Below are 27,430 nucleotides of genomic sequence, written 5' to 3'. Positions count from 1 at the left end.
GGATGTCGTTGTGGCTTGTGCGGCCCTTTGAGACACTTGTGATTCAGGGCTATACAAATAAACATTGATTGATTGATTGATTGATTGAACCAGAATTATTTCGTACACCGGCTTATAAGGCGCACTGTGGATTTTTAAGAAAATGAAAGGATTTTAAGTCCGAAAAATACGGTAGGTTTTGTTGGGATTGGAAAGGATGTTGGGTGCCGAGTGGAGACCTGGTCTATAAAAGCTGGCTCAACAAGTCACAAACATTCACTGCCAGAAATTCTATTTTGAGGAATTCAAGAATTTATTGGATATTTTATTGAAGGATATTGGCTGCTAATTAATTAGCAGCAGCTGGCAGCCAGGGCCGCCTCCAGACTTTTGATGAAACGATGGACGTCACCATATGAGTTGTAGAGCGGCACCGGGGCGACACGGAGGACGTCCGGGTCGCGCATGTCACACTGAGACAAGGAAACACAAAACACAGTATTTGTGAGTGGAAGGCCTGCTCCCCTACTTGCAACAGAGTCCCGCCCGACACGGGTGTAACGTGATAGCCATGAACTCACAACCACGCCCCTCTTCTCCAGCTCCTGGTGGACTCGCCCAATAGAAGCGGAGAAAGACAGCGACAGCTGGCAGCCTCTCTGCTCGGGGTCGGGGGGCGTAATAATGCGCACTTGAGGTTTAGAGGGCTGGGTGTGGTCCCCCGAGTAGTCGTGGGCAACCAGGTACTCTAAATATCCTGTCAGCAGCACAGCCTTCCTGCGCAGGGCCTGCATGCTGGTCATGTTGAAAACCTGCACGGAACACGACATGACATCAAAGACACTAGACTGGACTTCTATACCTGGCAAATGGGTGCAGTACCTCCAAACTGGCCTGAAGGGGGCACACCAGCAAAATGGGCTGGTTGGACAGTCTGAAACCACTCACACCAGGCTGCAGATCTAGCACTGCGTATACACACACACACACACACACACACACACACACACACACACACACACACACACACACACACACACATTGTTGCATGTTGAAGTAATCCATACTTTTCTACTTTTGCGGAGACTATTATGCCATTCCTCTTTACTCTCTACCTCAGGGGTCGGGAACCTTTTTGGCTGAGAGAGCCAAAAAGCCCATCCATTTCCTACCGCTTATTCCCTTTCGGGGTCGCTGGCGCCTATCTCAGCTACAATCGGGCGGAAGGCGGAGTACACCCTGGACAAGTCGCCACCTCATCGCAGGGCCAACACAGATAGACAGACAACATTCACACTCACATTCACACACTAGGGACCAATTTAGTGTTGCCAATCAACCTATCCCCAGGTGCATGTCTTTGGAAGTGGGAGGGGCCTATCCCCAGGTGCATGTCTTTGGAAGTGGGAGGGGCCTATCCCCAGGTGCATGTCTTTGGAGGTGGGAGGGGCCTATCCCCAGGTGCATGTCTTTGGAGGTGGGAGGGGCCTATCCCCAGGTGCATGTCTTTGGAGGTGGGAGGGGCCTATCCCCAGGTGCATGTCTTTGGAAGTGGGAGGGGCCTATCCCCAGGTGCATGTGTTTGGAAGTGGGAGGGGCCTATCCCCAGGTGCATGTCTTTGGAAGTGGGAGGGGCCTATCCCCAGGTGCATGTCTTTGGAAGTGGGAGGAAGCCGGAGTACCCGGAGGGAACCCACGCATTCACGGGGAGAACATGCAAACTCCACACAGAAAGATCCCGAGCCTGGATTTGAACCCAGGACTGCAGGACCTTCGTATTGTGAGGCAGACGCACTAACCCCTCTGCCACCGTGGAGCCAAAAAGCCAAATATTTTAAAGTATATTTCCCTAAGAGCCATATAATATTTTTTTTTAACACTGAACATAACTAAACATTTCCAAGGTATAATAGGTCTCTTATTCTTTGTAATAACATTGTTATTCTGAAGCTAACTGTGGAGGGGGCGTGGTCTGCGGGTCTGCAGCGACAGGTGCGTAGATGGCCCACCTGGGGCTTGTTATCTAATCACCTGTCGCTCTGTTATAAGCAGCAGCCAGGAGGAGAGACGGGGTTGGGGCTGGAAATACTATTTCTGGAAACGTATTGAAAAATAAAACAATATTGTAACCCTGAAACAGGCTCTCATGTCGGTGCTTGGGGGTCTGAAGAACCCCCAGGAGGGCAAGCCCCACACTTACCCATCCATCCATCCATTTTCTACCACTTATTCCCTTTCGGGGTCGCGGGGGGCGCTGGCGCCTATCTCAGCTACAATCGGGCGGAAGGCGGGTACACCCTGGACAAGTCGCCACCTCATCGCAGGGCCAACACAGATAGACAGACAACATTCACACTCACATTCAAACACTAGGGCCAATTAATACATAAATAACTTCTTACCATTAACGCAACTTCTTGAACAGGTGCGGTAGAAAACGGATGGATGGATTAAAAATGCATGAGAATATTTTATTTTTTGAACATTATTTTTAACACTGTGATTACCAGCTGAATTATTCATTACTTATCGTGTTAAGCAACATCAGCTCAGATTTATCAGAGAGCCAGATGCAGTCATCAAAAGAGCCACATCTGGCTCTAGAGCCATATGTTCCCTACCCCTGCTCTACCTACTCAGTGGTCTAGTGGTGCGAGTGTTCGATCTGAAATCAGTAGGTTCTGAGTTCAAACCCCAGTCGAGTCATACCAAAGACTATAAAAATGGGAGTTATTGTTGGAATTGGGGGTTAAATCACCCAAAATTTTCCCGGGCGTGGCCACCGTTGCTGCTCACTGCTCCCCTCACCTCCCAGGGGGTGACCAAGGTGATGGGTCAAATGCAGAGGGCAAATTTCACCACACCTAGTGTGTGTGTGACAATCATGGGTACTTTAACATTTGACTCTCTTTCTAGTCACGTGACCACAGCGGTCCAATCAGCTTTGGTTATATGCCAACAGCAGGAAGTGACTGGTGTGCTCTTGTTATTTTTTCATTTATTTATTTATTTATATTTTATAAACCTTTATTTATAAATGGCAACATTTACAAACAATCTAAAAATGATAATAAGTGAATTGAAGTGAAGTGAATTATATTTATATAGCGCTTTTTTCTCTAGTGACTCTAAGCGCTTTACATAGTGAAACCCAATATCGAATATTTATATCTAAACCAGTGTGGGTGGCACTGGGAGCAGGTGGGTAAGGTGTTTTGCCCAAGGACACAACGGCAGTAACTCGAATGGCGGAAGCGGGGATTGAACCTGCAGCCGTCAAGTTGCTGGCACGGCCACCGAACCAACCCAGCTATACAAAAAAGGTACAAAAACAGTATAAAAAGTACAAAACAGCGCTAGGAGGTTGTGAACTCAAAAAAGTAACTAAAAATAGAATGCTATATGTGTATATATATATATATATATATATATATATGTAGGTGTGGGAAAAAATCACAAGACTACTTCATCTCTACAGAACTGTTTCATGAGGGGTTCCCTCAATCATCAGGAGATTTTAATGTGAATGTGAATGCTTCCATTAAAATCTCCTGATGATTGAGGGAACCCCTCATGAAACAGTTCTGTAGAGATGAAGTACTCTTGTGATTTTTTTCCCACACCTACATATTGCGCTCTACCACGGTATCGAGCACTATTGTCTGGATAATCCAATCAAGACATATATATATATATATATATATATATATATATATATATATATATTAGGGGTGGGCAAATTAATGCGTTAATTGCGAGTTAACTCATCAATCTATTAACGCCGACAATTATTTTATCTCACATTTGCGTATGTTGTTTACATGCTTTTATTTTGTCAACGCCTTTTCTTAACAAGATGGCGTCGCCCGGCATCGAGGGGCTCTTGGTAAAGATGGAACATTTGGCAAAAATACCGGACAATTCTGCAAATTTCATGGCTGGCTTACAGCGTGGTCACTCCGGGATCACTTACGACCGCCAGACAATTCTGGATGTGGATAGATCGGGCCGTTTTGGACTGAATGACGCGTGCTTGCTAGACCGGCTAGCTAGCATGGGAATACTTTGCCGGCTACATCCAGCGGCCTGTGAAGCAGCGGAGTATATGTGTTGTCTGTCTATTTATGAATAATGCAGACCAGGAGTGTTGGCTGAGTTCTTAACGTTTGCTTTCAGAGCGTGCATATAACAACATACAAGATGCTGTCATGGCGACACAACCTATACCGGGCTACTGCGCATGCTCGTCACTCCTGTTGCATGCTGGGTAGGGTAGTTCTTTTTTTCCCTGGCTCATAACATCACAATATAGTACCATGTATATGATGCGTTCAGTTTATCAAAGCACCAAGCAAACAATCGGAAAATTCCCATCATATCAATTCCTAGATATGGTCATAATTATTTTAAGTGCACTACGCAGAATAAACACAACATTATTAATATTGCTACTACGGATAATTTGATCAAAAATTCCCTAAAACAGCCCACTACCTATAATAACGTTTTTTTAAACATAAGATCCCTGATAAAAAAAATGTTTCTGCTGTTACCTCAGAAATTGCCTGTTCAGATGTTATGATTGTGGCTCAGAGATTTGTATGTAGATTATATTTATTTTCCATAACAAACAGGATAACTTAAATACTCTGGCAGTGGCAATAAGCTTAAATGTTTGTATTTACATTTTTTGAGTTGATTTTTATAAAATATGCTATTTAACTGCTACTGTTTAACAAGGACTGATTTAAATTGTGTTTGCACAACAAATGTTTTGCTGCTTTTGTTCATGTGGGAGAATATTCCAATAAAGGTGCACTACACACTACTTTTGAATTCATTATTGGGCTTTGCGTATACAATGCAGTTAATCGCGATTAATCGGAGAAATTGTGCGATTAACTTCGATTGAAATTTTTAATCGTTGCCCAGCCCTAATATATATATATATATATATATATGTATATATATATATATATATTTATATATAACAAAGTGCAAAACCATAGGCTCACACAAGTACAGTAAATAATTTAGATTTGGAACGCAGCGTCATCTTTTTTACAGCTTTTTGATTGTTAGAGGTAGAGATTGTTTTAACATAGAGTTGTATTTCTTTTTTTAAATGCACAGAAAACAGGTCGGGCATTGACAAACTTACATTAATGAATATAAAACTTAGCCAATAGTATAATGAGGTTGCAAATGTCAAATTCATTAAATTTTTTTTTTCTATATTGCTCTTTGAGCTCGGCGTGCACTCCCTAGTCACATGACCGCCGCGGTCGAATAAGCTGTGCTTACAAGCCGGCAGCAGGATGTGGCGAGTCGAGGTGTTAGTTTGCTTCCAGAAAGAGTGTGAATTTTACCTCATAAGTGTTCTAACATACCTATTGTTGGATTCAATGTTACCTAAAATTTGCAAGTTATAATGTGGCAGCATTTTATTAAGAAAGCCTATGTACATAATGTGCATGATGGTTATTGTTGGAGTTTATTTGGAACATGCGTACAATGCCGTGCTCTCATGTAGATCAAACAAACTTGTTCATAAAAAATGTCTTGAAGTCATGTTACTTAAAAAGAAATGCTCTTCAAACTGTGTCTTTATGTCTAACTCGCCTGGTAGATTCATCATTTCAACAAAGTGTTTGCTGGTCATGACTTCATGAAGCAAATTTCCGTTATGCAATTTCTCTTTCTACTTATACGTCTTTATCCATCCATCTATCCATTTTCTACCGCTTATTCCCTTTGGGGTCGCGGGGGGCCCTGGTGCCTATCTCAGATACAATCGGGCGGAAGGCGGGTTTTAATTTGTAGAAATTCAGGGCAAAACAAATGTGTTGTTCTACATCAGAAGTAGGGAACCTGCGGCTCTAGAGCCAGATGTGGCTCTTTTGTCGACTGCATTTTGCTCTCAGATAAATCTTAACTGACATTGCTTAACACGATAAGTCAGGGGTAGGGAACCTATGGCTCGCGAGCCAGATGTGGCTCTTTTGATGACTGCATCTGGCTCTCGGATAAATCTGAGCTGAGACTGTTGAAAATAATAAATGGGTTGTACTTGCATAGCGCTTTTCTACCTTCAAGGTACTCAAAGCGCTTTGACACTACTTCCACATTTACCCATTCACACACATTCACACACTGATGGAGGGAGCTGCCATGCAAGGCGCCAACCAGCACCCATCAGGAGCAAGGGTGAAGTGTCTTGCTCAGGACACAACGGTTTGATTGATTGATTGATACTTTTATTAGTAGATTGCACAGTTCAGTACATATTCCGTACAATTGACCACTAAATGGTAACACCCGAATAAGTTTTTCAACTTGTTTAAGTCGGGGTCCACGTTAATCAATTCATGGTGACGAGGTTGGTTCTAGGTGGGATTTGAACCAGGGACCCTCGGGTTGCGCACGGCCACTCTCCCACTGCGCCACGCCGTCCCTGTTATAATGTTCAAAATATAAAACATGCGCATGCATTTTTATCCATCCATCCTTTTTTCTACCGCACTTGTTCAAGAAGTTGCAATAAGGGTAAGAAGTAGGGATGCACCGAAATGAAAATTTGTGGCCGAAGCCGAATAAAATTTAAACGCTTGGCCGAAGGCCGAATACTGAATAATGAAAGCAGTTTTTCACAATTTTTTTAATAGTGCATAAATAGCCTAGAATAAATATTTAGACATGTTTTTCAAATAAAGTAATTTTTTATTGAATATTGACATTTTTTTTAATATTCCAGTAGCCTTTGCTTTTCAAAAAAAGCACAACGTTTTTCATTTATATTAGGCCTTCAAACAAAACATGCATTCCAAAAAAAAAATAAAGTGCATTAAAGTGGATAAACCCACAACAAATGAATTATTGTCCTTTTGCCAAAAGTCTCCTTAGCCACAGTAGATATGCTAATAATGTAAACAGAAGGCTCAAGTAAATCTCAATTAAGTGTGTGCTTGTAACCTCATACACTTATACAGGTAGCCTACACAACAGGCTAATAATGTAAACAGAGGCCCCACTAAATCTCAATAAGTGTGTGCTTGTAACCTCATACACTTATACAGGTACACAACATATCCCAACGTCACTGCACGTTGGTTGATTGCGTCACCGCGTCAAAAACTTGCGTCACACCCCACTATTCGGCCTTGTTTTTAACTCATTCCACCGAAGGCCGAATGTGGCTTTTTTTGCCATATTCGGCCGAATATATTCGGTAACCGATTAATCGGTGCATCCCTAGTAAGAAGTGATTTATTTATTATCGGTTAGTGTAGGGTTTGCCCTCCTGGGGGTTCTTCAGACCACCAAACACCGACATGAGAGCCTGTTTCAGTGTTACAATATTTTTTTTATTTTTCAATAAGTCTCTCAGTTGTTTTCCAGCAATTGTCTTTTTACTATTTTGTTCTCGCTCGCACTCTGGCTCCAGCCCCAACCCCGTCTCTCCTCCTGGCTGCTGCTTATAAATTAGATTTTAAAAAAGGCCCAGGTGGGCCTCCTATGCACCTGTCGCTGATTTCGAGGCTGGTCCTGGCAACACCCCGCTTCTCTGCAGGCCACGCCCCCTCCACAGTTAGCTTCAGAATAACAATGTTATTACAAAGAATAAGAGACCTATTATAATCTAGAAATGTTGGTCTTACTTAAAAATGCACGCGTTCAGTTGTGTTCAGCGTTGAAAAAAATATTATACGGCTTTTGCGAAAATACATTTTAAAATATTTGGATTCTTGGCTCTCTCAGCCAAAAAGGTTCCCGACCCCTGCGATAAGTAATGAATGATTCGGCTGGTAATCACAAGGTTAAAAATAACGTTCAAAATTAAAAACATTCTCATGCGTTTTATTCCATCAATCCAAGAAGTTGCATTAATCGTAAGAAGTATTTTATTTATTATTTGTTAGCTTCAGAATAACAATGTTATTAAAAAGAACAAGAGACTTATTACACTCTAAAAATGTTGGTCTAACTTTAAAATGCACACATTTATTTGTATTCATTGTTAAAAAATATTGGTAACACTTTAGTATGGGGAACATATTCTTAGTAACAAAGACTCCATCCATCCATCCATCCATCCATCCATCATCTTCCGCTTATCCGAGGTCGGGTCGCGGGGGCAACAGCCTAAGCAGGGAAACCCAGACTTCCCTCTCCCCAGCCACTTCGTCTAGCTCTTCCCGGGGGATCCCGAGGCGTTCCCAGGCCAGCCGGGAGACATAGTCTTCCCAACGTGTCCTGGGTCTTCCCCGTGGCCTCCTACCGGTTGGACGTGCCCTAAACACCTCCCTAGGGAGGCGTTCGGGTGGCATCCTGACCAGATGCCCGAACCACCTCATCTGGCTCCTCTCGATGTGGAGGAGCAGCGGCTTTACTTTGAGTTCCTCCCGGATGGCAGAGCTTCTCACCCTATCTCTAAGGGAGAGCCCCGCCACACGGCGGAGGAAACTCATTTGGGCCGCTTGTACCCGTGATCTTATCCTTTCGGTCATAACCCAAAGCTCATGACCATAGGTGAGGATGGGAACGTAGATCGACCGGTAAATTGAGAGCTTTGCCTTCCGGCTCAGCTCCTTCTTCACCACAACGGATCGGTACAACGTCCGCATTACTGAAGACGCCGCACCGATCCGCCTGTCGATCTCACGATCCACTCTTCCCTCAATCGTGAACAAGACTCCTAGGTACTTGAACTCCTCCACTTGGGGCAGGGTCTCCTCCCCAACCCGGAGATGGCATTCCACCCTTTTCCGGGCGAGAACATGGACTCTGACTTGGAGGTGCTGATTCTCAGTCCGGTCGCTTCACACTCAGCTGCGAACCGATCCAGCGAGAGCTGAAGATCCCGGTCAGATGAAGCCATCAGGACCACATCATCTGCAAAAAGCAGAGACCTAATCCTGCGGTCACCAAACCGGAACCCCTCAACGCCTTGACTGCGCCTAGAAATTCTGTCCATAAAAGTTATGAACAGAATTGGTGACAAAGGGCAGCCTTGGCGGAGTCCAACCCTCACTCGAAATGTGGTCGTGGAACTGTGGACCAGCTCTATACTCTCGGCAGGGTTCTTGAGGGTGCATGGGAGTTTGCCCAACCAGTCTACATGTGCTTTGTGGACTTCGAGAAGGCATTCGACCGTGTCCCTCGGGAAGTCCTGTGGGGAGTGCTCAGAGAGTATGGGGTATCGGACTGTCTTATTGTGGTGGTCCGCTCCCTGTACGATCAGTGCCAGAACTTGGTCCGCGTTGCCAGCAGTAAGTCGAACACATTTCCAGTGAGGGTTGGACTCCGCCAAGGCTGTTCTTTGTCACCCATTCTGTTCATAACAAAGACTTAATTAAGAGTTATTTGGACACTAGGGGACCATATAAGGGTTAGGGTTACTAATAAGCAATAATTCTGAGGTTATTGAGGGAAGACTCTTAGTTAATGGCTTACTGCTTGTAAAATAAGGCCATGCAGAAAAAGGCATTAATAAGTACTTAAAAATGACTGATTAAGAGCCAATATGTTACGAATGTACATGTTAATAAGCAATTAATTAATGGTGAATATGTTCCCCATATCCAAGTCCGAATCCATGGTTCTCGCCCGGAAAAGGGTGGAGTGCCATCTCCGGGTTGGGGAGGAGACCCTGCCCCAAGTGGAGGAGTTCAAGTACCTAGGAGTCTTGTTCACGAGTGTGGGAAGAGTGGATGGTGAGATCGACAGGCGGATCGGTGCGGCGTCTTCAGTAATGCGGACGTTGTACCGATCCGTTGTGGTGAAGAAGGAGCTGAGCCGGAAGGCAAAGCTCTCAATTTACCGGTCGATCTACGTTCCCATCCTCACCTATGGTCATGAGCTTTGGGTCATGACCGAAAGGATAAGATCACGGGTACAAGCGGCCGAAATGAGTTTCCTCCGCCGTGTGGCGGGTCTCTCCCTTAGAGATAGGGTGAGAAGCTCTGCCATCCGGGAGGAACTCAAAGTAAAGCCACTGCTCCTTCACATCGAGAAGAGCCAGATGAGGTGGTTCGGGCATCTGGTCAGGATGCCACCCGAACGCCTCCCTAGGGAGGTGTTTAGGGCACGTCCAACCGGTAGGAGGCCACGGGGAAGACCCAGGACACGTTGGGAAGACTATGTCTCCCGGCTGGCCTGGGAACGCCTCGGGATCCCCCGGGAAGAGCTAGACGAAGTGGCTGGGGAGAGGGAAGTCTGGGTTTCCCTGCTTAGGCTGTTGCCCCCGCGACCCGACCTCGGATAAGCGGAAGAAGATGGATGGATGATGGATGGGTTCCCCATATCAAAGTATTATCAAAATATAATATGGCTCTCACGGAAATACGTTTTTAAAAAATTTGGCTTTCATGGCTTTCTCAGCCAAAAAGGTTCCCGACCCCTGTTCTACATGTTTTGGAGTGTCAATTATCACCACAAGATGGCAGTGTTTCCTCCGATGCATGATGACATGTTACCGTTATTCATCTGGAAGCGAGTTCTCAGTTCATGACCCCACCAGCCTGTGAGCCTGCCAATATACAAGAATTCAAGTGACATAACGCATCATACCAACTAAAGTGGGGGAAAAAAAAAAACATTCCATGACTTTGATTGGCCTCTGCAACGAGAAGTACCGTATTTGCTTGAATTTCCGCCGGGTATATAGTATGCGCCAGCCTAGAATTACTGCCGGGTCGAACCCGTTTCGCAAAAATAATTAGCGCATGATTAGCATTACCGCCGGCTCAGGATTAACGGCGGGTCAAACTCGTTTCGCAAAATATTATTTTTTATAGCGCTAGGGTTGGGTATCGACTATCAAGTATTGATTGGAACCGGGACTAACTTTCCGATTCTCCCGGAATCGTTCAAAAGTTTACATTTTGCAACTTAACGCCAAAAAAACGGAAATGCTGATTATCGGTCCTGCTAGACACCGACCTCTATTTAATAATACAACTTTAACATTTGACAACCAAATAATAAAACAAGGTGACTCGGTAAAAAATCTGGGTATTATCTTAGACCCAACTCTCTCCTTTGAGTCACACATTAAAAGCGTTACTAAAACGGCCTTCTTTCATCTCCGTAATATCGCTAAAATTCGCTCCATTTTGTCCACTAAAGACGCCGAGATCATTATCCATGCGTTTGTTACGTCTCGTCTCGATTACTGTAACGTATTATTTTCGGGTCTCCCCATGTCTAGCATTAAAAGATTACAGTTGGTACAAAATGCGGCTGCTAGACTTTTGACAAGAACAAGAAAGTTTGATCATATTACGCCGGTACAGTATATACCTTTATATACATATATACGTACATATATACCTATACTGTATATACCTTTATATACATATATACATACATATATACATACATATATACCTATACTGTATATACCTTTATATACATATATACATACATATATACCTATACTGTATATACCTTTATATACATATATACATACATATATACCTATACTGTATATACCTTTATATACATATATACCTATACTGTATATACCTTTATATACATATATACATACATATATACCTATACTGGCTCACCTGCACTGGCTTCCTTTGCACTTAAGATGTGACTTTAAGGTTTTACTACTTACGTATAAAATACTACACGGTCTAGCTCCATCCTATCTTGCCGATTGTATTGTACCATATGTCCCGGCAAGAAATCTGCGTTCAAAAGACTCCGGCTTATTAGTGATTCCCAAAGCCCAAAAAAAGTCTGCGGGCTTTATTTTACTAATAAAAATTAAATATCGGCGAAATGTAACACGTGCGACAGGACAGTTTCGTATAGGAGGGTGCACGTCGAACATGATGAAGCACCTCCGAGTTCGACAGGAGACACTATCTGTCCAGAACGCTCGAACTTTCAGCCTGAGAAGGCGGATATGGTAATTTTCCTAAACAAGAACTGTCTCTGATTTTATACTGTACCTGCTGCTAATCATGACCGGGTTTTGCAAGTTAAGTTGTTTCTTATTGTTTATTTGCTTTTCTGCACCACGTTAGCCCATCAGTGGGAGCACGGTAACATGTTTAAGTACCTGCAGCATCATACACTTGTGTGTGGAAATGTGTTTTCATGAGGTTTCCTGCAGCATCATACACTTGTGTGTGTAAATGTGTTTTCATGAGGTTTCCTGCAGCATCATACACTTGTGCGTGTAAATGTGTTTTCATGAGGTTTTCAAAAATAAAGCTCTCTTGATGAAAGTGTACCCCTGTGAAAATGTATTCATAATTTATAATATTTATATTCAAGTTCATTGATTTGATATTTATATTCTAGTTGAAAACAGCCCTGTGAGGAATTTATAGTAAAGTTCATAAAAAGTTAATAGAATTAAAATTGATGGAGAATGTCAGACTATTTCATTCAGAAAGACTGTAGGTTAGCTAGCCCATTTAAAAGATCCTAAACTTTTTTTTGACCCTGCCTTTTTTTTTTTTTTTTAAAAGAAAGAATCGGAATCGAGAATAGTCAGGAATCGGAATCTAAACAAAAAATCGGAATCGTTCGAATTCAAACGATACCCAACCCTAATTAGCGCATGTCTAGAATTTCCACCGGGTCAAACTCGTCACGTCACAAGTGACACTTCACCTGTCATCATTTTCAAAATGGAGGAGGCTGATTTCAATCATTTGAAATTGCTTAAAGGGAAGAAGATTAAGAGCTATTCAGTAGGATTTAAGGTCCAAGCTATTGAATATGCTAAAAAGAACAGTAAGTAGCTATGTTTTATTAATATACCGTAGCTGCGTGTGTCAAATATGAATCATCAAATGCCTCCTGGTGGTAGAGGGCGCTAGTGATCCTTCTTGCGACTACTTGGCTGCAGAAGAAGTGACAACAAGCAGCAAGAGTGAGCAGTGTGTGTTTATTTTTTCCTCTCGCTTGCACTTTTAACATGGAGGATTACATATCTAAAATAAAACAGTTTTCTAAACTGGACTTTCAATTGAAGCAGGAAGTAATAAATGAAGATCTCCATCGAGACGGAGAGACTTTTAAAACTGAAGAAAGATAAGGAAGACTTTAATAAATAAGTTATCGATGCTTTTGATCAGAAGGAGCTGTGCATGGACTTCATTTATAAATAAAGGTAAGACCAAAATAACGTTTTTTTAATTAAATGTGCTTTTCATGATGGTATCCTTACATCACACTCAAATTTATAAGCGCATGCTTGCCTTTACCACATGCCTTTGGTAAAGGCAGGAGTGAGAAGAGGTTTTAAATTAATTAGCGCCCTGGCGGCAATTCAAGGAAATACGGTAGAAGGAAAACAAACCATTCCAAGTTTTGTGAGAAAAACGCATCAAACTTGCACAAAAATAAAACATTGCATGAACCATTTTTCTTTAATGCATGTAAGACATGTTAGTCATGTTGTGTTGTATTTTTAGAGGTCTGATTGATGGGATAATTTGTTTGGAAGCCAAATCCCGCTTGTATGTGTACTTTTTACCAATCATCAGAGTGATAATTCTACGACTACACCAGTTCCTTCGTGTTCATTTCTCAAGAGAAAAAGATAAAGAAGCAACAATGAAACAAGTTCATGCTAAAGCGGAATAAATAAGTGTTGAGAGAATAAAACCCTCCCTTTTTGAGTTGTGGAACATTCCATGCCTGGTAGTGCTTGAACAGCCACATTTTATTTTTTGTATTCAAAACTGAATTTAAAAAGACTAAAACACGCATGAATTAATTTTTTTTAGGGATGATTACAGAACAATTAAAGGTATAAAACATATTGTATGCTTTTCACTTCCCTAAATTAAATTAGCTGTTTTAAGTTAAGGGTGACGTCATACGCAAATACGGTGTTAGCTTTCACTGCTATGCTGATGACACCCAACTCTACATGCCCCTAAAGCTGACCAACACGCCGGATTGTAGTCAGTTGGAAGCGTGTCTTAATGAAATTAAACAATGGATGTCCGCTAATTTTTTGCAACTTAACGCCAAAAAAATGGAAATACTGATTATCGGTCCTGCTAGACATCGAACTCTATTTAATAATACAACTTTAACATTTGACAACCAAATAATAAAACAAGGTGACTCGGTAAAGAATCTGGGTATTATCTTCCACCCAACTCTCTCCTTTGAGGCACACATTAAAAGCGTTACTAAAACGGCCCTCTTTAATCTCCGTAATATCGCTAAAATTCGCTCCATTTTGTCCACTAAAGACGCCGAGATCATTATCCATGCGTTTGTTACGTCTCGTCTCGATTACTGTAACGTATTATTTCCGGGTCTCCCCATGTCTAGCATTAAAAGATTACAGTTGGTACAAAATGCGGCTGCTAGTCTTTTGACAAGAACAAGAAAGTTTGATCATATTACGCCTGTACTGTATATACCTTTATATACATATATACATACATATATACCTATACTGTATATACCTTTATATACATATATACATACATATATACCTATACTGTATATACCTTTATATACATATATACATACATATATACCTATACTGTATATACCTTTATATACATATATACATACATATATACCTATACTGGCTCACCTGCACTGGCTTCCTGTGCACTTAAGATGTGACTTTAAGGTTTTACTACTTACGTATAAAATACTACACGTCTAGCTCCAGCCTATCTTGCCGATTGTATTGTACCATATGTCCCGGCAAGAAATCTGCCTTCAAAAGACTCCGGCTTATTAGTGATTCCTAAAGCCCAAAAAAAGTCTGCGGGCTATAGAGCGTTTTCCGTTCGGGCTCCAGTACTCTGGAATGCCCAGTTCGAGATGCTACCTCAGTAGAAGCATTTAAGTCTCACCTTAACACTCATCCGTATACTCTAGCCTTTAAATAGACCTCCTTTTTAGACCAGTTGATTTGCCGCTTCTTTTCTTTTTTCTCCTATGTCCCCCCCCTCCCTTGTGGAGGGGGTCCGGTCCGATGACCATGGATGAAGTACTGGCTGTCCAGAGTCGAGACCCAGGATGGACCGCTCGTCGGGACCCAGGATGGACCGCTCGCCTGTGTATCGGTTGGGGACATCTCTACGCTGCTGATCCGCCTCCGCTTGGGATGGTTTCCTGTGGACGGGACTCTCGCTGCTGTCTTGGATCCGCTTTGAACTGAACTCTCGCGGCTGTGTTGGAGCCACTATGGATTGAACTTTCACAGTATCATGTTAGACCCGCTCGACATCCATTGCTTTCGGTCCCCTAGAGGGGGGGGGGGGGGGTTGCCCACATCTGAGGTCCTCTCCAAGGTTTCTCATAGTCATCATTGTCACTGGCATCCCACTGGATGTGAATTCTCCCTGCCCACTGGGTGTGAGTTTTCCTTGCCCTTTTGTGGGTTCTTCCGAGGATGTTGTAGTCGTAATGATTTGTGCAGTCCTTTGAGACATTTGTGATTTAGGGCTATATAAATAAACATTGATTGATTAATGTTTAAATATTTAAAGCATAAAATAATTTTGTGAGTAAGAATAATACAAGAAGCTTAAGTATGTTGTCTATCGTCCTCCTTGTTGAGAAACTCACACAACTACACTTAAATGTACTGAGAGGACCAAAATGGCCCCTTCTGCGTTTTAGGGGCCCACCGCGTTAACACTGACGGGCGCTGAAGTTCACACCAGGACCTTTTGTTTTGTTTTTTTTACTTTAAATTCATATTCTCCAATCAGTGTTGATACAAGCTACTCATTAAAGGCATAAGAATAATAATAATTCACCTTTAAAATAATGCTGTAATCAATTTTATTAGTCCAATGTATTTACTTTTATAAAATAAAATTCAGACAGGATTGTAAAGAATTTAAAGGGGTCTGTTTTGGTACCTGTTTTTGTGTATTTGGGATCCGTATAAGTCACCAAAATCTGCCTTTTTATACTTCCTCTAAAACACAGATGTCAAACTCAAGGCTCGGGGGCCAGACGTGGCCCACCACTTCATTTTATTTGGCCCTGGAAATAATATTTATCAATAAATTACTGTAACTTTTCTTACTAAATGTATTATTTCTTTCTATTTTGGGACAAAAAAAAATATGAAATCGCAAATTATGTTGACTTAAATATTGTTTACTTATGCAAAAATATATTAGACATTCAAATTGTGACATTAAAGTGTTTTTTTACAGCATTTTTATCTAAATTTCTGTAAATGCTGTTTTTGCATTTAAAATAACACACCAAAAAAATCTACAGTTGTTGATTTGTGGTCAAAAAACAAACTGGCATCTCAGGTGCAAAAATTGTACTGTATGATTGCAGGTTTTTTAATTACAATAAAAAAACAAATTTAAATTTTACAGTAAAATTTTGGCAACTGAGCTACCTTTTTTTTTTTTTTACCATAAAAACAGTAGTACTGTTTTTCCATTCACAGAAATATACACTACATTTTGAGGTAAATGTATTGCAATTTACCAAGTTTTTACATTTTAGTTTAAAAAAAGAATATACTAATAAAATGCATAAAACTCTGCTCTAAAAGATCCATTTTGAATTTGCACAGCCTGGGATGTTTTTCACACCGGTGACAATAGCAGATTATCCATATTTGGTATGCATTTACCCAAAGTGCTTTGTGCAAGTCCGCCATTGTGGTCCGCACTGTAGTCAATAAGTTCCTTTTTTTTGGCTCTTCTCTTATTGTGGGGCAGACTGGCTCGTACATGCACATGCATCCTCCGCTGTTGCCATTTCTAATACAAAAGTGTAAAGCGTACAGTTCTGATTGATATGTCTGTAGACTCCATATGGAAGTGCTGTAAACCAGTGGTCTCCATTGGTACCGGGCCGCAGAAGAATTTTTTATTAATTTTTATCAACATAAAAAACATAATATACACTTACAATTAGTGCACTAACCACAAAAACCTCCCTTTTTCATGACAAAAACGTCCCTTTTTCATGAAAAAGAAAGAAAAAAAAAAGGACTAAAACTAACTTCAAGTATTTTGTAACTTTGCAAATATCGTCTATATAAAGATTGAACAATCTTGGTCCCAGTATTGATCCCTGGGGTACACCACAAGATATATCCAGTCGTGTTGAACTATTTTCACCCATCTTCACATATTGCTTCCTGTTGGTTAAATAACTTCTTATCCAGCTCAAGACCAAACCTCTGATGCCATAACGTAATTAAAATATCATGATTAATTGTGTCAAATGCTTTTGTTCAATCCATGAATACTGCGGCTGCACATTCCTTACCGTCTATTGCATTAGTAATTTCCTCTGTTATTTTGATTAATGCTATTGAAGTTAAGATATTTGCTCTAAGTCCAAATTGGTTCTCCACGAGCGTCCCACTTTTATTGATAAATGTATCTAATCTACTATTGAATAATTTTTCTATAATTTTGGAGGATTGTGGAAGTAATGAAACTGGTCTGTAGTTAGTGAACTGGTGTGTGTCTCCCTTCTTATGAATTGGTACAACTTTAGCAATTTTCATTTTGTCAGGGAATTTGCCGGTTAAAAATGATACGTTACTAATATATGCAAGAGGTTCTGAAATGTCTTGTATAACGTTTTTTATTGTTACCATATCTATTCTATGACAGTCAGTTGAGGTCTTAGATTTACAATTATTTACAATTTTGATTACTTCTTCTTTCGTCACCTTCTTTAAAAACATGGAATTGGGATTTCTGTCTATGAGCTCACTCAAGTCCTCAACTGACCCATCATCTGCTTTTGGAATTCTTTGTTCCAGATTTTTTCCGACATTAACAAAGTAGTCATTAAAACGTTCAACTTAGATAGAAAATGGACAAAACTAACAACAACTACAAAACGTTTGGGTCCGATCTGACAAAATAAAATGTTTGCGTTATAATTTTTGCTTTATAAAGTTACAGTCCATTGGGGCCAAGTGGCAGAAAAAAAATAAGTGTGTGTTTGCGTGTGTGTTTGTGTGTGTGTACTCACGTAGGTTTGATGGTATGTTGATGTTTTTGGTGAATGAAAGCTCCAGCAAGCCCACCAGCACCGGAGTTCAAATACTGAGCAACCAAACACACACATATAAACTTACCATACAGATTGTGTGTTCTTGTATTTCTACACTTCTTGAGACATCAACAAGGAAAAGTACCTTCCACATGAGGACCGGTGAACAAGTGATGACATAAATCATGGTCCCAATACAGAAAATCATTGCATCCAATAGAGAATGCAATGGTGGTGATATCTATCAAAATAAGGGTGGTCCCAAATAGGAGGGATTTTTCAAATTGACTGTGTCGGTTTTAAAAGTGCTCCCCCTCTGGTCAACGTATGAAATAACAAGTGTGTGTAAGTAATTGAAACGCGCCCCCTTTGGCCAAAATAAGTTAAAAATAATAAAATAAATATGTATATAGAGACATACTGTAATAACGAAGTAAATAATGAAGATTAAAAAACAATTAAAAACAACAAATTCCATAAATAAGTAAACTAAAAGCAGTCTTTTTCTCACAATGTGTCGACTTTTTTTCTTATGAAATTGGAAACAATTTCCTCAATTTCTTTCTGTTTCTATAATATTGCAATATTTTCTCGTGAAACTATTACTTTTTGATGTAAAATTATTACTTTTTAACGCAAAACGGTGAAATTTGTCATAAAATAAATGTTAAGTTTTTTTTTGTAAAATTTTAACTTGCGTTGAGTAAAATTAGGACTTATTATAATACTGGCAAAATGTTAGTTATTTTTATGAAATTGTGACCTTTTTCTTGTGAAATTCCAACAAATGTTTCAAATCTTTATATATCTGCAAAGGATGGTCCTCAAGAGTTAGGCATTTTTCAGAGGTCTAAAGAAAGTAAGCAATACAATTTTGTGTGTGTGCGTCTGTTTTTGTATTTCTACACTTCTTGAGACATCAACAAGGAAAAGTATCTACCATATGAGGACCGGTGAACAAGTGATGACATAAATCATGGTCCCAACACGGAAAACGATTGCATTTAATAGAGTATGCAATGGTGGTGAAATCTATCAAAATGAGGGTGGTCCCAAAAAGGAGGGATTTTTCAAATTGACTGTGTTGGTTTTAAAACTGCTCCCCCTCTGGTCAACATATGAAAAAACAAGTGTGTGTAAGAAATTGAAGTGCGCCCCCTTTGGCCAAAATAAAAAATAAAAAAAATATATGTATATGGGGACATACTATAATAACTTGAAGTAAATAATGAAGATTAAAAAACAATTAAAAAACAAAAAATTCCATAAATAAGTAAGCTAAAAGCAGTCTTTTTCTCACAATGTGTCGACTTTTTTTCTTATGAAATTGGAAACAATTTCCTCAATTTCTTTGTTTCTATAATATTGCAATATTTTCTCGTGAAACTATTACTTTTTGATGTAAAATTATTACTTTTTAACGCAAAACGGTGAAATTTGTCATAAAATAAATGTTAAGTTTTTTTTGTAAAATTTTAACTTGCGTTGAGTAAAATTAGGACTTATTATAATACTGGCAAAATCTTAGTTATTTTTGTGAAATTGTGAACTTTTTCTTGTGAAATTCCAACTAATTTTTCAAATCTTTATATATCTGCAAAGGATGGTCCTCAAGAGTTAGGCATTTTTCAGAGGTCTAAAGAAAGTAAGCAATACATTTTTGTGTGTGTGCGTGTGTTTTTGTATTTCTACACTTCTTGAGACATCAACAAGGAAAAGTATCTTCCATATGAGGACCGGTGAACAAGTGATGACATAAATCATGGTCCCAATGCAGAAAACCATTGCATCTAATAGAGAATGCAATGGTGGTGAAACCTATCAAAATGAGGGTGGTCCCAAAAAGGAGGGATTTTTGAAATTGACTGTGTTGGTTTTAAAAGTACTCACTCTTTGGTCAACATATGAAATAACAAGTGTGTGTAAGAAATTGAAATGCGCCCCTTTTGGCCAAAATAAATTAAAAAAAACTAAATAAAGTGTGAAAAGTGTCTATCTGTGTTGACCCTGCGATGAGGTGGCGACTTGTCCAGGGTGTACACCACCTTCCGCCACAATGCAGCTGAGATAGGCACCGGTGACCCCAAAAGGAATAAGCAGTAGAAAATGGATGGATGGATGGAGACATACTGTAATAACTTGAAGCAAATAATGATGATTAAAAAACATTTACAGTTAAATTAATTATTAAATAGTTAGTATACTTACTTATTAATTATTAAAATTATGACATTTATTTATAATACTGCCAAAATATAAGTTATTTTTTTGAAATTGTGCCCTTTTTCTTGTGAAATTCTAACTCATTTTTCCAATCTTTATATATCTAGAAAGGGTGGTCCTCAAGAGGTCTCAAGAAGGTAACAAATACAATTGCGTGCGTGTGTGTGTGTGTTCCTTACCTTATACGTGCACCAGCAGGCAAAGTCCACTCCCCAGTCGTGTAGTTTCAGCTCGACGTTCCCTGCCGCATGGGCGAGATCGAAGCCCGCCAAACAGCCCTGATCCACAAACAAAACTGACTTCGTGGCCGTCTGTCCAGATCGAAACATGTCGAAACAAGTAAGCACACCTGCTTGTGAGCAGCCTTGGTGATGGCAGCCATGTCGAACAGCTGACCCGTGTAGTACTGAACACCGCTGAGCATCACCACGGCGATGGCGGCGCCCTCCGTCTCGATCACGTCGAGGATGTCTTCTGTACGCAGAGTCTCCTCCCCCTCGTAGCACAAGAAGGTTAAGAACAGGTTGAGTTGCGTCTTTGACAAGAAACACAAATATGTCCAGTTAACATTTTGAAGCTTGTGTCACATGACACAAGACAGTATAAAACCGGGGATCACACCAATTTAGTCTCGTTTCATTGATTCTGAACACAACAGACCTCACCTACAGGATTAGCATCTCTAATACAACATTGTCATATAGTACAATAGTAATATTACAATTAAAAAAAATTAATAAGGTTAAGTGGGTCTGGATAAGTTTTTGCCTCATCCCTCACTTCATACTTGATTGTCCGGGAGACTCCCAAAATTCAGCGCCTCTCCCGAAAACCTCCCGGGACAAATTTTCTCCCGAAAATCTCCCGAAATTCAGGCGGAGCTGGAGGCCACGCCCCCTCCAGCTCCACGCGGACCTGAGTGAGGACAGCCTGTTTTCCTACGATATAAACAGTTACAACTGTAGAATGATCGAGGGCGAGTTCTTAGTTTCTTATGTGGGTTTATTTCTAGGCAGTTTCAATAACGTCCTCCCAGCGCGGTAACAACACACAACAACAGCAGTCACGTTTTCGTCTACCGTAAAGCAGTTCGTCTGCCGTAAACAGCAATGTTGTGACACTCTTAAACAGGACAATTGTAGCGGTTGATTTACGGAGATAATTCGCCACACCTAGTGCTTGACCTTATTGTTATTATTCACTGTACTGTTCGATTGTGCACATGACAATGTTGTTCCGTTGCAGGTAATTCGGCGCGGCCCCTTTAAGTGGCCGTCAGGAGATTCTCCCAAAGGTGGAGGTTTGTTGTTCCCGCCATTTTGAGTGTTTAAGTTTCATTCTGGTTTGTTCTAAAAGAATAAAGGACGCACACGTTTTTGTGTGTCAACGATACACGAAGTTGTCTTGCTTTCACGCTACAAGCACAACACAATACTGCCATCTACTGTACATGCATATGTGACAAAAACATTTACGGTAGGGCTCACCAACCTTTTTGAAACCAAGAGCTACTTCTTGGGTACTGATTAATGCGAAGGGCTACCAGTTTGATACACACTTAAATAAATCGCCAGAAATTGCCAATTTGCTCAATTTACCTTTAACTCTATGTTAATATTAATAATTAATGATATTTATCTTTGCGGAAACACTGATCATCTTTATGATTTCTCATAATTAATATTTATTTTTGATGTCATGTTTTAAATAGGTTAAAATCCAATCTGCCCTTTTCTAGCTGTAAATGTACTCCTCCCCTCTTAACCACGCCCCCTAACACACCCCCACCTCCCGAAATCGGAGGTCTCAAGGTTGGCAAGTATGCCGTGTGAGTGAAGAATGCTGAAGACCTGATGAATCTGAAAGAGAAAGAGATGATACAGTATCATCTGCTAACAGATGCTACCTGGTTGGTGTTTGAACAATCTCTGGAACCATCTCTCTCTCCATGTGAGACAGACCCTTTTAAGACCCTTCTTAAAACCCAATTTTATTCACTGGCTTTTAACCCAGCATGAGACTTAACTTTTTTAACTGTTTTTAACTGCTTTTTTTCAAACAAATTGTTCTTTGGGTAATTTGGATTTACTTCCTCAATGTGTATTTTACTTCTGTTTTAAATGTTATATTTTAGTCTGTCCTCTGCCTCTATTTCTATGTGGTGTACTGTACTTTGTGCTTGTTTTTAAAGGGCTTCATAAATAAAGTTGGTATGGTAGGAACATACTGCAGCTAGTTCTGGATAAATTCACCTTTTAATGCTTTAGTCACACGCAGTATTCTCACAAGAATGAGGCAAAAATTCATCCAGACCTCCATTGTGTGTGTCTGAGAAAAAGCAAAAACTTTGTCAAATTAAAACTTTGCATTGCTATTTGACATGAAAAATCAACTTGTGGTTAAAAAGGGAACTGCACTTTTGCGGGATCCCACGATACTTTTTTTGCAAGGTCTAGTGATACTTTTTAGCGAGATCCTGCGATACTTTTTGGGGAGATCTTGCGATACTTTTTTGCGGATCTCGCGAAAAATTTTTACGAGATCTCACAATGCTTTTTTGCGGATCTTGCAATACTCTTGCGAGATCTCTAGATACTTTTTTGCGAGATTCCGCGATACTTTTTAGCGAGATCCTGCGATACTTTTTTGCGAGATGTTGCGATACTTTTTTGCGGATCTCGCGATAATTTTTTTACGAGATCTCACAATGCTTTTTTGCGGATCTCGCGATACTCTTGCGAGATCTCTGGATACTCTTTTTTTGCGAGATCTCGCGATACTCTTTTGCGAGATCTCGCGATGCTTTTTTGCGAATCTCACGATACTCTTGTGAGATTTCGCGATACTTTTTTGCGGATCTCGCGATAATTTTTTACGAGATCTCACAATGCTTTTTTGCGGATCTCGCGATACTCTTGCGAGATCTCTGGATACTCTTTTTTTGCGAGATCTCGCAATACTCTTTTGCGAGATCTCACGATACTTTTTTGCGAGATCTCGCGATAATTTTTTGCGAAGTCTTGCGATGCTTTTTTGCGGATCTCGCGATACTCTTTTGCGTGATCTCGCGATACTTTTTTGCGGATCTCGTGATAATTTTTTACGAGATCTCACGATGCTTTTTTGCGGATATCGCGATACTCTTGCGAGATCTCTGGATACTCTATTTTTGCGAGATCTCGCGATACTCTTTTGCGAGATCTCGCGATGCTTTTTTGCGAATCTCACGATACTCTTGTGAGATTTCGCGATACTTTTTTGCGGATCTCGCGATAATTTTTTACGAGATCTCACAATGCTTTTTTGCGGATCTCGCGATACTCTTGCGAGATCTCTGGATACTCTTTTTTTGCGAGATCTTGTGATACTCTTTTGCGAGATCTCGCGATACTTTTTTGCGAGATCTCGCGATAATTTTTTGCTGAACTCGCGATAATTTTTTGCGAAGTCTTGCGATGCTTTTTTGCGGATCTTGCTATACTCTTTTGCGAGATCTCGCGATTAGCAATAATTTTTTGCTGAGTCTTGCGATGCTTTTTTGCGGATCTCGCGATACTCTTGCGAGATCTCTGGATACTCTTTTTTTGCGAGATCTCGTGATACTTTTTTGCGGATCTCCTGATAATTTTTTGCGAAGTCTTGCGATGCTTTTTTGCGGATCGCGCGATACTCTTTTGCGAGATCTCGCAATACTTTTTTGCGGATCTCGCGATACTCTTGCGAGATCTCTGGATACTCTTTTTTTGCGAGATCTCGCAATACTTTTTGCGAGATCCCACGATACTTTTTAGCGAGATCCTGCGATACTTTTTTGCGAGATCTTGCGATACTTTTTTGCGGATCTCGCGATAATTTTTTTACGAGATATCACAATGCTTTTTTGCGGATATCGCGATACTCTTGCGAGATCTCTGGATACTCTTTTTTTGCGAGATCTCGCGATACTCTTTAGCGAGATCCTGCGATACTTTTTTGCGAGATCTTGCGATACTTTTTTGCGGATCTCGCGATAATTTTTTTACGAGATATCACAATGCTTTTTTGCGGATATCGCGATACTCTTGCGAGATCTCTGGATACTCTTTTTTTGCGAGATGTCGCGATACTCTTTAGCGAGATCCTGTGATACTTTTTTGCCAGATCTTGCGATACTTTTTTGCGGATCTCACGATGCTTTTTTGCGGATCTCGCGATACTCTTTTGCGACATCTCGCGATACTTTTTTGCGGATCTCACGATACTCTTCCGAGATCTCTGGATACTCTTTTTTTGCGAGATCTCGCAATACTTTTTGCGAGATCCCACGATACTTTTTAGCGAGATCCTGCGATACTTTTTTGCGAGATCTTGCGATACTTTTTTGCGGATCTCGCGATAATTTTTTTACGAGATATCACAATGCTTTTTTGCGGATATCGCGATACTCTTGCGAGATCTCTGGATACTCTTTTTTTGCGAGATCTCGCGATACTCTTTAGCGAGATCCTGCGATACTTTTTTGCGAGATCTTGCGATACTTTTTTGCGGATCTCGCGATAATTTTTTTACGAGATATCACAATGCTTTTTTGCGGATATCGCGATACTCTTGCGGGATCTCTGGATACTCTTTTTTTGCGAGATGTCGCGATACTCTTTAGCGAGATCCTGCGATACTTTTTTGCCAGATCTTGCGATACTTTTTTGCGGATCTCACGATGCTTTTTTGCGGATCTCGCGATACTCTTTTGCGACATCTCGCGATACTTTTTTGCGGATCTCACGATACTCTTCCGAGATCTCTGAATACTCTTTTTTTGCGAGATCTCGCAATACTGCTTTGCGAGATCTCGCAAAAAAGTATCGCGAGATCTCGCAATACTGTTTGCGGATCTAGCGATAATTTTTTGCGAGATCTTGCGATGCTTTTTTGCGGATCTCGTGATACTCTTTTGCGAGATCTCGCAATACTTTTTTGCGAGATTTTGCAATGCTTTTTTGCGGATCTCGCAATAATTTTTTGCGAGATCTCGCGATGCTTTTTTGCGGCTCTCACAATACTCTTGTGAGATTTTGCGATACTTTTTTGCGGAGCTCGCGATGCTTTTTCGTGAGATCTCGCGATACTTTTTTGCGAGATTTCGCAATGCTTTTTTGCAGATCTCGCAAGAATTTTTTGCGAGATCTCGCAATGCTTTTTTGCGGATCTCACGATACTCTTGCGAGATCTCGCGATACTCTTTTTTTGCAAGGTCTCGCTTTACTTTTTTTTGCGAGGTCTCGCGATACTTTTTTTGAGAGGTTTCACAAAAGTTTTTTTTCCTATGTCAGTGAACCGGAAGTAAAACAGACACAGCGATGGAGGAGCCTACCCATCATCCGTGGGAGAAGTTTATTGATTTTTATTTTAGTATTGGCCTAACATATAAAGACATAAAATTGTATTATGGTCCCACAACACAGCACAGATGATGGGTAGGCTCCCGCTCCTCCATCGCTGTTTTTGCGAGATCTCACAAAAACTATTGTGAGATTTAGCAAAAAGTATTGCGAGATCTGGCTAAAGGGTATTACCAGATCTGGCTAAAAGGTATTGCGAGATCTGGCAAAACATCCATGTCCCTTTGGGAGCTCCGTAGGATTGTAAATGACAGGCAAAATTAAATTAAAAAAAACGTGCAGTTCCCCTTTATTTTGACCATATTTTCTACAATGTTTACCATGTTTCTGCCCTTTTCTATTGCCAATAACCAGCTCAAAACATTGTGTAAGAATAATTGTATCTAAGTTATTACAAAACTTTGTGTTTCCATGAGTTCCCGGCGAGCAGACAGAACCGAGGAAAAGGCTTGTAAAACTCCACTGTGTACATTGGGATGCGACTTGTCTTGACCCGAGATCTACAAAGCAGGACCTGACCCCCCTCCAGGCACCTTTTTTTTGTACTGTCTATGATTGAGTGCAACAGCAGTTTACGACCCTCCTCCCTTTAGAAACAGCTGATGCTGGGTAATCATGGAAAGTCCGAATAAACGAAGAGGCATAGAATTCTCTTGTCAGAGCGTGGTGGAAGAATGTACAAAGAGTACAGCCCAGAAATTTCTCCTCATTGAGCTAAATTGAATTCTGTCCCTGTTTGATTCCTTGCTTCTTGTCTGTTTAATAGATGTCATCGGGGATTTGAACCTGACATTGTGTCTATACAATACAATTTTCAGAAAAGTGTTGGAAATAAAGTAATTGTCTAAGAATATATTCTCCTCTACAGGACATACCGGTCTGGGTGCCAGCAGCAACATGCTCTGGTCGGGGTCAAATCCTCTGAGTCGGATTTGAGACTCGGCTGCAAACTGATGAGACAACATAATATGCAAATTTCAGTTCACAGCGTGACGCTTGCGCACGTCACCAACAGATGCATTCATAATTGAACGTTTGATCCAAGTCACTCACGTGATCCGAAGGGAAGGCTTTGTCTTCCAGAAGTATCTTGTGCCGTGCCGCTGTGGGCTGGTAGAAGGAAAGCTGGCAAAGAAAGGTTACGGAGTTTCTTTTTCTATTTTTGACAACATTTTTCTGCTTTTCCCGAATGCTGGATGATCTCACCAGAAGCAGGTGTAAGTTCACCGTTAGCCCATTCATCAATGCGGTCTCTTCTGGGAGCGCTCCTGAAACAAATGATACCAACAAGGTGCATCACAAGACAATGCCACGGAACTTTCTGGATATACTTCATGTACAGTCAAACTGCGGTTTTTGATAGTAACGTGTTCCAATGAGTCAGATGAAAACGGTTATGCAGAAAAATGTATCACTATTTTTTTCTCATACTCAACTGTTAAATTGCTAATCGTTGAGATTGAAGATTTAGATTAGGTTTGATTTAAATATTCATTTTCTGTCGGGGGTTGAACATGACGGATGGAAGAAGATACTGTATGACCCAAAAGAGGGGAACCAACGGGGTTCTGCGGAGGGTTGAGAATGATTTATGGCCCTGGAAGTGGGCGTGGCTTTTACCCATCACCTATTCGGGGGTGCTATTGAGGGGGATGACGTCACACTCAAAGGGCGCAGCCTAAACCGAAACCAGGAAGTATACGTCACATCCGGTTGTCATTTGAACTTTGTACCATATTTTTTTACCAACATTCACACACTAGGGCCAATTTAGTGTTGCCAATCGACCTATGCCCAGGTGCATGTCTTTGGAGGTGGGAGGGGCCTATCCCCAGGTGCATGTCTTTGGAAGTGGG

At 40.7% G+C, this 27,430-nt stretch overlaps 1 protein-coding gene across 9 annotated transcripts in view; it reads right to left on the bottom strand.

Moving 5' to 3' along the window:
- Nucleotides 1-285: 285 nt before the first annotated feature.
- Nucleotides 286-27,430, bottom strand: part of kynu (kynureninase) — a 101,049-nt gene continuing 73,904 nt past the window's right edge. For 8 of the 9 annotated variants that reach the window (XM_061889024.1, XM_061889023.1, XM_061889022.1 and 5 more), the window contains 10 exons: nt 26,781-26,842; nt 26,628-26,699; nt 26,450-26,524; nt 20,546-20,692; nt 20,376-20,474; nt 17,953-18,026; nt 10,455-10,507; nt 862-947; nt 561-791; nt 286-452 (listed from right to left, as the gene is read on the bottom strand). In XM_061889024.1, coding sequence (XP_061745008.1) covers nt 333-452; nt 561-791; nt 862-947; nt 10,455-10,507; nt 17,953-18,026; nt 20,376-20,474; nt 20,546-20,692; nt 26,450-26,524; nt 26,628-26,699; nt 26,781-26,842 — 1,019 coding nt within the window. In that variant the 3' untranslated portion in view covers nt 286-332. The remainder of the gene's footprint in view (nt 453-560; nt 792-861; nt 948-10,454; nt 10,508-17,952; nt 18,027-20,375; nt 20,475-20,545; nt 20,693-26,449; nt 26,525-26,627; nt 26,700-26,780; nt 26,843-27,430) is intronic. The other variant, XR_009804574.1, reaches the window with a different exon arrangement.

The sequence above is a fragment of the Nerophis ophidion genome, linkage group LG27, assembly GCF_033978795.1.
Source record: "Nerophis ophidion isolate RoL-2023_Sa linkage group LG27, RoL_Noph_v1.0, whole genome shotgun sequence".
Lineage (NCBI taxonomy): Eukaryota > Metazoa > Chordata > Actinopteri > Syngnathiformes > Syngnathidae > Nerophis > Nerophis ophidion.
Note: the sequence above shows the minus strand (reverse complement) of the source record. Positions and strands in the feature narration are given on the sequence as shown.